Source organism: Pollicipes pollicipes, unplaced genomic scaffold, assembly GCF_011947565.3.
Source record: "Pollicipes pollicipes isolate AB1234 unplaced genomic scaffold, Ppol_2.1 Scaffold_6414;HRSCAF=7608_pilon_pilon_pilon, whole genome shotgun sequence".
In the NCBI taxonomy this organism is placed as follows: Eukaryota; Metazoa; Arthropoda; class Thecostraca; order Pollicipedomorpha; family Pollicipedidae; genus Pollicipes; species Pollicipes pollicipes.
In genome coordinates, this window is record NW_023596869.1 from 1 (window position 1) to 15,564 (window position 15,564).

At 56.8% G+C, this 15,564-nt stretch overlaps 1 protein-coding gene across 1 annotated transcript; it reads right to left on the reverse strand.

Annotated features, from left to right (window-relative positions):
• Window positions 1-80: 80 nt before the first annotated feature.
• LOC119106898 (leucine-rich repeat-containing protein 1-like) lies at window positions 81-10,973 on the reverse strand (the record flags this gene model as incomplete). The annotated part of the gene is made up of 18 exons (XM_037230242.1): window positions 10,696-10,973; window positions 10,287-10,404; window positions 9,105-9,183; window positions 8,525-8,614; window positions 7,738-7,858; window positions 7,140-7,214; window positions 6,580-6,797; window positions 5,594-5,727; window positions 5,130-5,241; window positions 4,693-4,862; window positions 3,934-4,085; window positions 3,377-3,487; window positions 2,746-2,950; window positions 2,117-2,382; window positions 1,826-1,861; window positions 1,679-1,759; window positions 908-1,036; window positions 81-241 (listed from the first exon to the last, which is right to left on the reverse strand). Coding segments are annotated over exons 1-18 (2,420 nt in total), but the record flags the coding sequence as incomplete, so codon positions are not given.
• Between the last annotated feature and the right edge of the window lie 4,591 nt (window positions 10,974-15,564).

Consider the following 15,564-nt stretch of genomic DNA (forward strand, 5'->3'; position numbering starts at 1 on the left):
CAGCCGCTGCTGCGTCTCCAGTCGCTGGAGCAACGTGCTCGTTGCGGACGGCGTCGGCGGGCAGCACGGCCGGGCCACCGTTGGGCGCGGCCGGCGGCGGCGGCGGCGGCACTAGCCGCGTCACCTCACGCACCACGGACAGGTGCAGCGCGTCACCGGCCGCCTTCAGGATGCCCACCACCTCGTAGTGGTCGGCGCCCAGCACCGGCACGCCGTTCACCGACGTCAGCTTGTCACCCACCTGGACAGCGACAGGGAGGCGGTCAGAGCAGGGCAGGGCAGGGCAGGGCAGGGCAGGGCAGGGCAGGGCAGGGCAGGGCAGGGCGATGGTCGGCTGAGGCGGCCACGGACGAGGACAGGAGAAGGGCAACGCCCCGTCGGCACGTCCCTGGGCGGCTGGGTTCCGCTGGGTGGAGCAAAGCAGGGCAGGGCAGGGCAGGGCAGGACGATGGTCGACTGAGGTGGTCGCGGACGAGGACAGGAGCAGGGCGACGCCCCGTCGGCACGTCCCTGGGCAGCTGGGTTCCGCTGGGAGGAGCTAGCGTGGGAACGAGGGAACGAGACTTCAGAGGGAACGAGACAACACGTCTAGTCAGCGACCGCGCCTGGAGATGAAGTCGAGATAGCTACTCATGGGTGACGCTGGCAGCAACTGGTAAGCGTGATAAACCACTGTCTAGTTTCGCAACGGACCGCGAACAGCCATTGCTCCAGTTAGTGAAAGCACATTCAATGCACTTTCACGCGCACTCGTGTGACACTCCTGAACGGCACGTCTACGGCAGTCCGCAGGCTGTGGGCCGCCCGCATGGCGGACAGCCGGGCGATAGCGACCGGCGCGGACCGGCACCGCGAGCGCCTCCTCGGCCCGCGGACCGGCACCGCGAGCGCCTCTCGGCCGCCACTCCCTCAGCCCGGCCAGGTCGGCCGGCCCGCCGTCCAGCACCTTGGAGATGAACACGTCCTCGTCGTCGCCGCGGAACGGCGTCGAGCCCTTGCCGCCGGCGATGCTCAGGCCGAGGCCGGAGGCGGCGCGCTGGGCACGGCGGACGGCCGTCAGCAGCGGCTGGCGCGCGCGCACTCACTACACAGCGGCCCAGCCCCGCTAATCACACACAATGCATCCACACAGACGCGCCGACATCAGCCGACAGGTACGCATGACAGTGCCGGGCGTCGCCGCCTCACTCGCCGTTACCAGACCGAGGCTAATACCGCACCGATGCAGTTTTCTGATATATCACTGTGACGGAGGTACAGCTTCTTTTTACGTTTGATCCATGTTTTGCGACCATGGCCATGGGATCAGAGTCATTACTGTCTGAAGGGGTTCATCCTTGTGGTACATTAAACTAAGCATAATGCGCAGTTTGTGCCATCATTCTTACTGATCTGTTCCGTTTCGCGACGCTGCCGCCTTCACTCGCCCTATCTCCTTGGCGAGTTAGCAAGGGCCGCCACTGGCGAGTCCTACTAGCGCGGTTTTTAGGGAGCGCATTGAGCGTACGTCTACCCAACAGCGGCCATGCGTCCAGTGCCCTAGCACCTGAGCCACGGAGACAGCCTTGACCTTTCCTCGAACCTTGACCGCGAGTGACAGCGCTCAGGTCACCTGGGACCAGACCCCACCCCGGCGGCCAGCTGCGGCCGGACCGGCGAGCCCGGCCGCGCCGCCCACCTGGACGGTGATGTCGTGTGGCTCCTGCACGACCCGCACGGTCGGCTCGCTGTCCGGCTGGTCAGGCCGCTCCGAGCGCAGCGCCGCCGGCGTCGGCGGCGGCGTCGGCAGCGGCGCGTCGCCGTCGCCGTCGCGCCGCTGCAGCGCCTGCGCGATGATGGACGCCACCTGGTCCTGGTCCACCTGCGGCCACGGAGGGAGGGAGGGGCGTGAGCGCGCCGGGCTGGGGCGCCGGGAGACCGAACAGCACCGTCTGGAACGCCGCTCGCACGGCCCGCGCCAAACAATACCCGCAGAGCCAGGGCGCTTCAAGCCAAGTGCACCACCTTCCTCAAAAATAAATGACTGGCTAAATCACCAAGACCCGGATCTCTCCGCACTCGAGCCCGCCCCTGACCCCTGATCTGTTGGCGCCGCTCCACCCGCTGGCCGCGTCACCTTGTCGCTGATACGCTTGTTCTTGAGGTGATGGGGCGTGTCGCGCCGGTGCAGCCGGTTGGGCCGCTCGCCGGGCGGTGGCTCCGACTCATCCTCGCCGGCCTGCACGCTGAAGCCGACGCGGCGCGGCCCGCCGTCGGCGGCGTCGGCCGGCTCCGGGTCCGGGTCCGGTTCCGGTTCCGGCTCTGGCTCGGGCTCCGGCACCGCGGCCGGCGCCTCCACCGCCGGCTCCCGCTCCAGCTCAGTGATGGGCGGCGGCGGCTCCTCTGGCGGACACGGCGGGCGGCGTCAGTCGCGCACGACAGCCACCAGGGCCGAGGGCACATGCACTCACAAATCCAAACCAAACACGGCCGAGGAAACTGAGATAAGCTGCAGCATTTAAAAAGGCGTGTATGTGCAAGGAGATTAACCCAATCTGCAATCGCTTCAGGAGTCGACGCTCTACCATGGCAGTGTTTTGCTATGGCACCAGAGTGGGTGACAACCAAACAACCGCGCCACTGCCTGCAACACATCAAACAAGCCGCTCGCAGCACAGCAGTGACGTTTGTTGGCAATCGTTCCCCTGCTTTCCGGCTCCGGCTCGGCCCGACCGGTATCTGCCGGCCGTGTCTGCGGCGCCTGACCTGCGGCGCTGCTGGACAGGCTCATGCTGGGCGCCTCGTCGTGCTGCGGGCTGGCCAGCTGCTCCGTGACCTGACCCGTGCCCGGGTCGACCAGCCGCAGGTCGCTGGAGCGCGGCAGGTCACGCCGGAAGTTGGGGTTGAAGCGGCCGCCGTTGGTGTCCGGGGGCGGGCTGGCGCGGCCCGGCCGAAACGACAGCGGGTGCTCCTGGAGGGCGGGTGGCGGCCGTCAGACGGAGCGGCACCGCTCGGCGTGGCAGGAGCCGGCGGCGGGCAGCCGACCGCGGAGAGGCGCCTGGGGCGGGGCAGCGCCGCGGCTGACGGCCGCTGCGTCAGTCGCCGCCAGGCCGGCCGATCACGCTAAACACGCGCGCTGCTCCGAGGCCGCGCGTCAGCACTGCGACGACGAACGGCTTGCAGACGGCCACTGAGCCGTGTTTGCGGCTGACGGTGCGACTGGGGTCGGCCGTCTGATATCCCACGCTATCAGCCCACTCGAGCCGATACCAGCTCACACTGGCCGCACGTATCGCAGTGTTCATCGGGTGGAGACAGTGGCCTCCGCCAGATACCAAGGCAGCAGACGGGACAACGTCAACAACGGGCGACAGAGCGGGAGCGCTGCCGGGCTCACCTCGCCCGTCTTCATCGGCGTGCCGTCCACGTTCCTGCCCTTGCCGAACAGCTTGTTCGCCTTGGCCTTCAGGTCCCGCGGGTGTGGCGTGTTGTGGCGGACAAAGTGGCTCTGAAACCCGGCACCCGGCTCTCGCTAAGACAGCACGGCGCGCATGTGGCATCACCCAGAGCAGACGACGGCGCGTGCCGTCACGCGACGCTTCGTCACACCATCCCTGGTTCCCTCGCCCACCTCTGGGATCCTCACTCAACTCTGCCAGGATCATTTTACTCCTCCACACTTTCATACCTCCCTGCTCGCCTCGTCCCTGGTGTTAGCCCTCCAGGTTATTCACCTTAGCACCTCTCTAGCTCTCTATCGCTCCTACCGCCTCTCTTTCCCTCACAGTCGGTCCTCCCGTCTCACTTCCTCTAACGGACGTTCCTCCCACCCCTCTGCCCCCTCCCCGCCGCTCCTCCCACCTCTCTTTGCTCTCACGGCCGCTCCTCCCACCTCTATTTGCCCTCACAGCCGCTCCTACCACCTCTCTGCCCCCTCCCGGCCGCTCCTCCCACCTCTCTGTCCAGGTCCTCCTCGTCGCCGGCGTCCTGTCCGTGGAACTTGACGACGGCCGCCCGGTTGGCGTCCTCCTCCCACTCGTGGTCGCTGCCGGCGTCCGTCGACAGGTCGTCGCACGACGAGCGGTACAGCCGGCCGTTGGTGTACTCTGCCGACAGACGGCGCCACTGGCATCAGTCAGCACTCCCAACTCTACGCGACCGACACCATGGTAGCACCAGTTCAAATCAGGCTGGTCGATCTCACGCTGTAATGCTCAGCTTCATTGTTGTTATGGGAGAAGCACACATCGCACACGTCACATAAGGTGCGTATGCATGCCGCGGCCATTCAAGGCACTAATTGTCTGGTATTGATCACGCCAATAGACTGATTGTGTAGCCTCCGCGGAGTGTAAGGCTGGATTCTGGGCCAGGCCGTAGCGACAGCGGTCCGGCCACAAAAGCCTTTCTCATTTCTCTGCAATGCCCATACAGCGTTGTAGCGGAACTCCTCATCGAGCACAGCGACTTAACGCTCATAACAGAGTCCAGCAGCCTTGCCACAGTAGGGGCCTCCAGGCCTTGGATCTGCTACGCACAGGCCCGACGTCCCACCGCCCGCGCTCTCGCGCCGCCGCGGCACCACATACCGCGCTCCCTCGCCGCTGCAGCACCACATACCGCGCTCCCGCGCCGCTGCGGCGCCACATACCGCGCTCCCTCGCCGCCGCCGCGCCACATACCGCGCTCCCTCGCCGCTGCAGCACCACATACCGCGCTCCTCCGCGTCGTCCAGCTGGGGCAGCAGGAAGCAGGTGAGCACCTCCTCGCCCGTGCGCTCGTCCACGTCCGTCTGGAACTTGAGCATCGGCTTGCCCTGGTTCTCCGACAGCCAGACGGCCTTCAGGCTGAGGTTCTGCAGCGTGATGGGCAGGTACTGCAGCCTGCAGGGGTAAGGCGGGGGAGGGGCACGCGCGTCAGAGGCCGCGTCTCCAGCCGGACCGGCTAAGACGACGGTCGGAGACGGAGCGCTGGTCAGGCTGGCTCAGCTGCTGTCAGCAACAGTAACTGGTGACATACAGATCCGGAGCAATAACCGGACAGCCTCGACACCACGGCACACCGTCCACAGCACACGCACCACGGCAGCATCACAGGGGAACGACACGGAACAGGAGGGACGCGCCCGTCGACGGCAGCCTCCTGCTCACCTGTTCCCCGACACGTCCAGCACGTGCAGTGCCGAGCAGCTGCCCAGCGAGGCGGGCAGGAACTGCAGCTGGTTACAGCGCAGCGAGAGGACGCCCAGTTCGCAGAGGTTGCCTGCCGGTCGTCGGCGCACTGTCAGGTCAGGGCGGCGGAGTCGCCGTTCACGGCGGCGTCGGCGACTCGCACACCGATTGATCCCAGCACAGACCGGTCTCTGCTCTGAGCAGCCAATGCATTTTCTGCAAATATTAGAGCTCTCGGCGTACCTCGCCATCACACCACAACCCGTTTCGGTGTCACGCTTCAGCCCGGCAATTCCGCCAGCTCAGACGGCGTCACGTGCCCTCGCCGACGGCCCAGTGGCGCGCCAGCGCAGCCCATCCGGGCGCCGACGCTCTGGGGAAGCCTGGCACCTCCGCCTCCGGAGACGCCGGCCCTGCCGGCCGGCCCGTCGCCGCCGTCTCACCGATCTGCTCGGGCAGGTGTTGCAGCCGGTTCCTGTCCACGTTCAGGTTGGTCAGGTGCGCCAGGTTGCCGATCGACTCGGGCAGTTCGGTGATGAAGTTCTCGGTCAGAATCAGCTCCTGCAGGCTGACGCACCTGTCGCGGCGGAGGCGCCGCCGTCACAGGAGCGCGTGCGGCCCGGTCGCGCCGAATCCAACGCAAACCGGATATGCCCGATTTGAACAGGGCGCTACACATGTTTTCAGGTTTCGCAACCGACGGACAAGTAACGCTGTATAAGCCAGGTCGCCGTGGGTTGTCGCGTCGGGTCTGTTAGACACAGAAACAGACCATGTTCGCCATCAAATGACTGCGGAAGGATAACACCAGCGTCCCGAGAGCACGACCAGCCCATTTGCCAGTCCCGGGAAATTCTACATGGAGCCACGGCGTGCGGCGAGACACAGGTATGGCTTGAACCATACCAGCAACGGCACAACTGAACGGCCACGACCGCTGTTGCTCGACATACGTCCAACCGGTGCCGAGGTCAAACACGCCACCCGCTGAACGACTGTAGGTTTCAAATAGGCCTGTATCAACAGCCAATCATGACAATGACAAAGGAACGGCGTTGATTTGTTATTCTGGCGGTCCCACAGACAACATCAAGGAATCAATGAGCGGCTCGTAGTTATCACAGTGGCAATACGGACAAGTGGGCTGTCGTCTCCCCAACATGACTTAAGAGGCCTTACCACGTTGATAACGTCATTGGATGCTACAATAAAACAAACGTAAGGCTGCAGGAATCACAATTCACATGCCCTTACGCCCTCGAAAAGCTCAAGTTTAGAACAAGCAGTGATATGGTCATAGTCCCCGAGCCATACCAGCACCCCACGGGACAGTCGAGCGAATGAGTCGCGTGACTCGCTTCCTAAACCAATTACGCACGGGCACGTATACCCCAGGCTTCCCCCTCCCCAGTCGCTGGCGGCGCCTCACTTTCCGACGGCCTGGTTGCAGGCGGCCAACCGGTTGAGGTCGACCTTGAGGATCATCAGCTCGCCGAGCTTGCCGATGCCGTCGGGCAGCGCCTCCAGGAAGTTCTGCGACAGGTGGAGGTCCTCCAGGCTGAACAGGCCGCCGACTTCCTCCGGGATGTCTTCCAGCCGGTTCTCCGACACGTCCAGGCACTTGAGGTTGTGAAGCTGCCCGATCTCCTGGCGACAAGAGCCGAGCACGCCCGGTCAGAGGTCGGCGCCCGGTCAGAGGTCAGCGCCCGATCAGGGAAGCACACCCGGTCTCAGGCCGGCGCGGCGGCCGAGGACCAACGGCAGCAGCGGGACGCGCAGAAAACGCCTACGACACCTGCTCGTCGCAGGGCGCCGCCCTCAACACGGCACTGCGCACTGCTGCCGCCCGCCTGTCCGACACCGGCCGCGCCAGGCTGAGCGCCCCCGCTCAGCCGGGCAAGATCAGGGCAGGCGGCCAGAGGGGCGGAGCCCGGGCACCAACCGAGGGGGCCAGCGGCCTGCACCTGGGGACGGAGCCCGGGTACTCACCGAGGGCAGGTGCGTCAGTTGATTGTGGTCCAGCCAGAGCTCCTTGAGCGAAGGCAGCTCACCGATTGTCGATTGCTGAAACAGTGAGGTGATGTGAGGTCAGGTTAGGTCAGGTCAGGTCAGGTCAGGTCCGTCTGCGCCGTCGCATTTGCATGTTGCCCACCAGTCATTTGCGTGTCACTGCCACACAAAGCTTACGCTTTTTGTGGTGGTGACACATTTGTGTGAACACATACGGAATTCCGATCAAGGCCTTGAAAAAGGTCAGCAAAAGATCGAGTACCTTATCACGTCAAAAAATGCACTCAATACTCCGATGAGAAAATCATGCATGCAAGCGCGAGAAAACGCGCACATGAAGATCAAGCTGGGTGCTAAATCAGTGTTCAGCCATGCTTCTAGTCATCAGACACTGCGTATAACCCGACACGCATTTCATTTCTCACACGGGGCCTCCTTTCAGCTGTTGCAATCAAATGACACCTGGCCAAATCGCCGTGTCCCAGCATGCGCTGACCCATCTCGACGGCGTCCGCCGACCTGCCTTCCCAGCCCCGAAGCCCCACCCACCACCTCCAGCAGTCCGGCCGCCACTCACCAGCTCCTCGATCTCGTTGTCGCCGATGTCCAGCCGCTCCAGCCGGCGCAGCTGCGACACGGACGCCGGCAGCGCCTTCAGCAGGTTCTCCCGCAGCTCCAGCGACTGCAGGTTCACCAGCCTGTGGCGGCCGTTGCGTCACCACATGCCGCGCATGCCGACGGCATGACCGCCAGGAGTTTGCGGAAAACTTGCGGGCGCACTGTACCCTTCATCTGCATAGTCCCACATTTAAAAACATTTTCTATCAATACCATGTACAGAGCCGCTAACGAAAGCAGCTTTATGTGTCTGGCGATGTACTCCAGTACAGAAACTGTGGGGTGACACCGAATGTCTACGAAGGTCCGTTGCATCTCCAGGCAAGTGTATGGAAACTATCCTCTTCTTGACACCGCGGCAAAATTAGGAAAGCTGGCGACGGCTGGCCAGCAATACCGAGCCCGGCGCTCCCCAGTTCTTCTGCCACGTCACTGTGCACAATCTTATCAATTGAGATCATCCCTAGCACGAGCGAAGCGCAGGCACTATCGGCGAGCACAGATCAGTGGAGGAAAGAGATAACCTCACCACTTCATGATAAACTCATTTTTGGCCAATGAGGTGAAAGGAAAAGCTATTTCTTCCTTATGCACAGAACCACATTTTTCACCACACCGTTCGTTTCAGCCACAGAACAACACTGCACTATCAAAGTAAACCCTGCGAGCACACACAGCAGCTACCAACATCACATCGAACTCCAGTCGGGGTGACGCAGAGCACGCCACAGACCGGCAGGCCATACCTGCCAAAGTCGGCCGGCAGCGAGGTCAGCGACATGTCGTTGAGGCCGAGCACAGTCAGGTTGCGCAGCTGCACCAGGCCCTGTGGCAGTCTGCGGGGTGGTGCGTGACTGTCAGACAGCACAAGGCGGCGCTCACGGCCGCGGCCGCGTACTGTCTCCATTATGCAGCAGGCAACTGAGTGGCGGGTGGCTGTGTCACGGATGAGCTGTGCATAATGAATGTTCTGAATGATGTACAGTGCAATGTACAATGCAACAGATGACAACAGTGAGGCCAAATGAAGACCATTCAGTACAGAGAGACCTAGAAGGATTCACACATGAATGACAGTATTCTGTTTGAGCATGAGTCTTTGCAAATCTGACATGAATCTACTTTCACAAGGTACCAGGAGAAACACAATTTTCCCAGATGATCCAAAGTTGTTTTTAATCTTCAGGGTTAACTTGCCACTGGCAAATATCTTTCATGAGTTGTTTCATGACATCTTGCATAAACCGAAAGCCTGACGAGGGGCAGGGGAGGGCAAAGGACACTTTCAACAGTTAAGGCTCTGCGTGCACACCCCAAACCACTGACTTGGTAATGGGGTTGCTGCTGACATCAAGAACCTGGAGTGATTTGCAGTTCCCAATCTCCTCTGGAATATCAGGAACATCTGAAAGGAAGACATGGTGGTAAATGGTAAATACTGGAGGATGATGGCTCTGTGGCTCGCAACCTTGTGTTTCCCTGCCCTTGTTGTTAAGGGTGATGTGATAGCACACTGCTTTTTGGCATCTGAGCCCATACAAGGGAGACTGTGATGAAGACCCTAATTCTGCCCAATCAGGTTGCCTCATTCTGAATAATATACAAGTTTATCACATCACATGAAAAAGTTTTATCATCAAAAATCCCTCATTAAAAAAGTACTTAACAGCCAAGACTACACAAAATTGAGACATCTCAACAGCTTCAACAGCAGCACACAAATTGCACACATCCAATTATGATGTATTCCTGATTTCATCCAGCGATAAATCATCAAAACCTTCTAGATTCTAAGTTCAGCCCAGATCTAAGGTCAGTAATAAATATTAAAGTCAATAATGAATACCTACATAAATGTTTAAATGATATCCCTGCTTTTACTATTGGCACTCTAACCAGATGAAAGAATATAAAGAAGGGTCATAGGAATCAGAAGACTCAGAAAGACTCCTTGTGTCATGACCAAGCTCTTCTAACCACAATCAAATACCAATATAAGGATAATTTCCCATCCATTTTCCAACTGACCATTTTTAAACAGTACAACTTTACCATAGGCAACAAACTGTACTGTAGATAATAAACTGTAGCAACCATACAGCAACAGCACTAATCAAAGGACAAGGAGTGTATGATCTAAACTTCAAAATGCAGTAAGCGATGCCTCTAAAACCTGACAGCCACTCCTAATGAGGTGTCACATTGTGTATCAGTATATATGATAAGCAGCATAACTATAGCTGATTGACAAATCAACCATAAATCATATAGTGATATTTCATTAGAGCAATAATTGTGCTGCACAATGAACCTCATTGGTAAAAGTTGCCTGACTCATTTTCATGATTAGACTGACATGACTTGACTTTCCTTTTATATAAGTAAGGCATACAATAATCAGATGGACAAGATGCAATGCCAAAATTATAAGCATTCAATTATCACATCCAAATTCTAGCACTTTACTAACAAATATCATATGCACTAATAACATACAGACGTACATACCATTCCTTGACACATCCAGTTCCGCCAGGTGTGCAAAGTTCATAATATCAGGAGGCAGCTTTTGGATCTCATTGTCACTCAGACCTAGCTTTCTCAACTTGGAAAGCCGGAAGAAGTTCTGAAACACGGGGAACATGTCTAGTGCTTTGACCACAGTTACCACACATGATGTTAGGTCTGAGACCCACAGCATCAAGTGGAGTAGAAGCTGCAGTTCTGCTTAACATTACTGCATGAGTTTCAACCAAATCCTGTCTATATGAAGTTCCAAAAGCAATAAGAAACTGCAAGCAACACAAATTGAAATATTTTACAACTCCATGCATCAAAGTGGAGGTCAAATTGAAGTATGGTCACAGCATAACAAAGTTGTGTGCACACAGATACATTCTGTTAGAATAATACATACCTTTGAGAGTTCCTTAATGTGGTTTGCATCAAGAAGCAGCTCTTCCAAACTGCGCGCATATCGGATTATGTCGTCTGGTACACATGAGAGCGAGCAGTGCCGCTTGTCTATGCACTCCACTTGACGATTACACCCCTTAAACAGCGGTATACAGCGAAACATGTCTCAAATAATGGGTAGTTTTCCAGGTCAGATAACGTTCACACTATCTCGCAATCATGCTAGCATTCTTGGCCGCCATCAGCACAACACCGCAGTGGGGCGCACACACCCATCCCCAAAATTTGTCATCAAACACAAATTCCTGTGGGTCTGTGACGATTAACGGCGCTCCTAGGTGTAGTTTTAGAGAGCAAGAAGTTACGTGGTCCATTACCAATTTGTGAGCATTTTCTGACAAAACATCCGTCAATAACCGATTAAATGCGTCTATATGAAAAAGTTGTTGATGCAGTGAATTGTTTGTTTTGGTAAGGTTATTCTTGATTATCTCGGTGGCAATGGATCCTTTTCCGCTTAGACGTGCCTTGATATGCAAGGTAGTCTACAGCTCTTTGGGAGTATTTATTACGTCAAGCGTACTACAGCGCTGCCATCTAGACGCCGAACTCAAAAGTTGTAGCTTTGGGCCACGTCCACGATCTTGCTGAAATTCGCGCGGGCCCACTGCGATAAAATCATGGCCCGCCAGCAGTGACTTTTACAAGCGGATAAAGAATGGAGCCAGGAGCCCCGGAAGTTACTGCCCATCACGGAACTGAATGCCATAGTTGTTCTTGACAGTTTGCCTGAAGGGCTTGTAAAACACAAAACGAGTCATGCGGCATCAAATTGGGATCCTGTGACTCGCTATCCCGAACAAACAGGGCCCCACAACACCCAAGTGGGTCTCACTTGGCTGAAAGAGCCCCTCTTTGGCGAAATACTGGGCATGCCACTATCCGCTTATACCGTTGAAACTGGTTGCACACAAAAAGTTGGATCAGGCGAGAGCGGGGTCTTCTGCAGGAGCCCTGATTCCGGACGCATTTTGCTTTCCCCAATAGGCGTAATGGGTATGGGGAGCCCATTATGGGCTAATCTGTTGTATAGTTTACCTATGTTGAAAGATAGAATCCCACTTTTAGAGTGTCATTTCTTAAACAGATAAAAACGCACTGCGCGGTGGCACGCGTTTTTCCCGGCTATATCTTACGGAACGGGAAAGAAATGCAAATGACGTCAGAGGTCCAGGTTCATATGTATTCCAGTAGGAGGCAGCTGTTATAATATACCAAGTAAGTTGTGACACACGTCAGTGACGACATAACCTCCTCACGACGACGGGGTAAAACCAACTTCCTTCCATACAGCGCCAAGAGCATGAGTTTTGAATATCATCCTACACCGTCTAATCCAGTGCAACTACCCGACCAGCATTTACTTTCTGGCCCGACGCAGTAAAGTCGGACGCGCGCGTCACCACGCGCGTGCGGCAGGCCAACAGCGCGGGCTGCGGCATGCTTGTGGCAGCCCGCCATGAGCCTCATCAGGTGGCCACGTCCGTGGCAGCGCGCCACTGCCACCTCTGTTTATACACGCTTTGCGTCGGACACCGAATACTTGCGTAAGCGGATGAAACAATGGCACGCGATCGTTATTGTTCCCACATGGTTCCAACTTTGACTGATTGGTCGGCGGCCTCGAGGAGAGCGCTGAGGAGCTCGCGTGCTCCGGCGTTGATTCTAGTTGCGTTGCACAATGCAAGTATGCAGGCACTGCTGCGGTAACTGGCACGGCGTGGTATTGTTGGAGTCATCGGGCGGACGTCTGGGCCTGTCTACGCGCCCAGTCGTTGGAGGCGGCGGTGAAGGGAATTTCAGTTTTCCGGTAACGGTGGGAGTGAACCTCACACTGATGGCCGCGGTTCGGGCGCACGAGATGGAAAGAAATCAGAACTTAGCGCGGATTGATGGCGAAGAACTGAACGATTCTTCACGTCGTTTGAACGCCTTTCGTTTGGCGGCGGGGGTATAAATAATCGGCGTCGAGAGCTCTTCCCTGTGTCGATTCGCGGATTGCAGTATTGGATGCTAGGCTCGCAGCCAAAGGCTTGGCATGGGGAGGGCACAGAGTTGGCAAAGGGTTCCCTGATAGTAAAAGCCCCCTCGCTTCAAAACAAAAATTGTGGGATGTAGCCCATTTGTTAATGAGTGCTACCGCAAAGAAAAAAAAAATAACGCGAGATCAATTCCGCCTGAATCGCCTCTTATCAACAGACTGAAAAAAATAATGCGACAAGCGGCTGCATGAAGGAAACCGCTTGCGCTCTTCATTTTACTATGGTCTAATGGACATCTACTAAGTCGATGGTGCTCAGAATCTTTATTTGAGCCGCACATATATATTAAGGACCCCACGAATATAGATCGAAATGAATCAATAGATCATTTGGCCATGGCCAGGCCATGTTTGGCTGGGTTTTTTCGACATTCAGTCAGAATTGATAGATGGCACAAATAGCGTAACGCAGTTTTGGGCATGCGCGCTCGCAATTCTCACCAACAAAAACTTTGATGTCAGACATTGCAGCCTCCATGGGCCATGCAGCATCGGGCCCGCGGTAACACTACGCTGTGGTCAAATGGTGGACGAAAATGATGACTGACGTGGAAAAGTATTTTTAAACGCTTTAGGGCGACAAATCGTACGTTTAGAAGGTCGTCTGGATGTACATTTCACCTGTATGAGTTTAAGATTACTGATAAGAACGGATGGGCCTCTCTAGCATCGCGAAGTAGTGCTGGAATCTGGTGGTGGAACTGGAAAAGTAATTGTAGAACCTCTATTTTTCGTGTACCTATTGATCCATCCAGAGGGCAACCTCAAAGTCATGAAAAGATACCCTCAATTTCATCTTTGGAGGGTGCGAATTAAGTCTGAAAGGCATTCAGCACCATTATTTTAGGACGGTCGTTCTGGCGCTCACGACGCCCACCACCTGACGTTACTTACAGCCGCCAATGTCGTTCGGTTTTAGGGGAACCCAGGCCATCGTTGTCCGTGCTCCCGAGATTACGGGCGCGCAGGTCCAAGCCTTTTGATATGATGGGTTTCACTAGTTGATCCTACAAAAGAGTAAAAGTTTTCTGACAGACATGGAGTGGCCCTGTTCGTTGCTTAACTCAGCGACACGGGGCGCTGGCTGGGGCCGACCCTGGCCCATCCGGAGGCCCTTAGGCGGCTACATCATATCACATCGGTCCCCTCCTTAAAACATGATGTCCTCTGATCCGCGCAGTTGACCCCGGATCGACGGGGAAACTCTCATTGGCGCAACAACACCGCTGCTCGCCGCAGGTGGTCCAATAATTAACACATAGGCTCCAGTTCGGATTAACGGGCCCTTGCTGAAATTGGATTGGAGGGCCTACCGTTCAGTACTGGGGTCCTGACTGGCACAGAACTCTAACATTGCCTCCATGTGAACACTGTTCATAAGTTACTACGTTTCTTCTCATTGTCAGAGGGCCCCAACCAACGCAAGAGGCCCTCTTTCATTCGGAGTGCGGTCCTCGTCGCTGCCGAGCCAATCTTCCCCTGATCGATTCAAGGCCCATTTTGCCGCAGAACACCCGGATAGGCACTGTGGGCCCATGAATAATACAGGACCGCCCCATTATATCAGGGACCTCGAGCATTGCGAATCACGGGCCCATCCTCGTTCTTGCTTGGAAAATGGGCCTTCAGGGTGCAGACTGATAAGGAGCCAACTGTTCGGTGTCCGTGGTCTCTGGCCAAGAAACACACCCGCATTGTGTCAGGGGGCGCTCAAACGGTGCAAGAGGACCGCTGACTGATATTTCGGGTTACGACCCCACGGGCTGCGATTCTTTATGTGACACAGCAATTCCTTCTGCCTTTTTGCCCTCCAACCGGGTTTTTGATCGGCGGTTCCGTTTGGCCGCCCAGACCCCTCTTCCGGCCTCATTGAATACTGTCCTGGGTCGACTCAGGGCCCTTTACGAGTTTTGACCCTCTGCTAGGCGCTGTGGGGCCCTGACAGACTCTGGGGCACCGACCAATGTAAATCGGTAGCCCCGGGTTTATCCCTGTCTGGGAAATGAACCCTCAAGCTCATGCCGCCCGCCCTAGAGCCGACTTTGCTTCACTGGCGGTGTCTGAGGAACATTTAACCCTTATCGGCTTATGGGGGCCCTGATCAGCGCACAGGGCCCTCTGGCTGGCATTGGAATGCCCGGCCATTCCGGCCGGGGTGTCTGAATGTGATATCCGGCCGGCCTTTCGCGCCCTTTATAGTAAGTCTCGAATGACCTTTCGGGCCCCTCGGAATCTAAGAAAGGGGGCACGTGCCCCTGTGCCCCCCCCCCCTCTACCTGCGCTTCTGAGGGCCACGCTGTCGGGCTGTCAGAAGGGAACAAACACTAAGGATGCTCAGGGTGACATCTGCGCTGCGTGAGGAGCTCGGTCTGCCCAACCCGACCGCCAAAACCGGTTCCATCAGCAACGCAAACAGCCCTCCAGGACATATGGCGCGTTGCTTTCAAATCCGCTCTGTGCAGCCTGCTGTATTCCTGAGTTTGCTGCCCGGGACACCTGTCAGAGCCACACTGTTGAGAGAGCCATGCTGTTGAGAGAGCCGGTTTTAAGGAATATTTCACCGGAGATGCTGTGCAGTCACGACTGCCGCGCCACAGCACGGGTGCAGACAAGATGCCAATGCGTCAGAAGGCTGCTGCACGACCACTGCAGCCGATGCGCCTTAAAGCTCCAAACCATCGCCAGATGCAGGTCGCTACTACGAGATGCAGATACACGAGAGCAAGATGGCATTTAAACAGGTGATCAACGGGAGATCAGCTGTAGTTT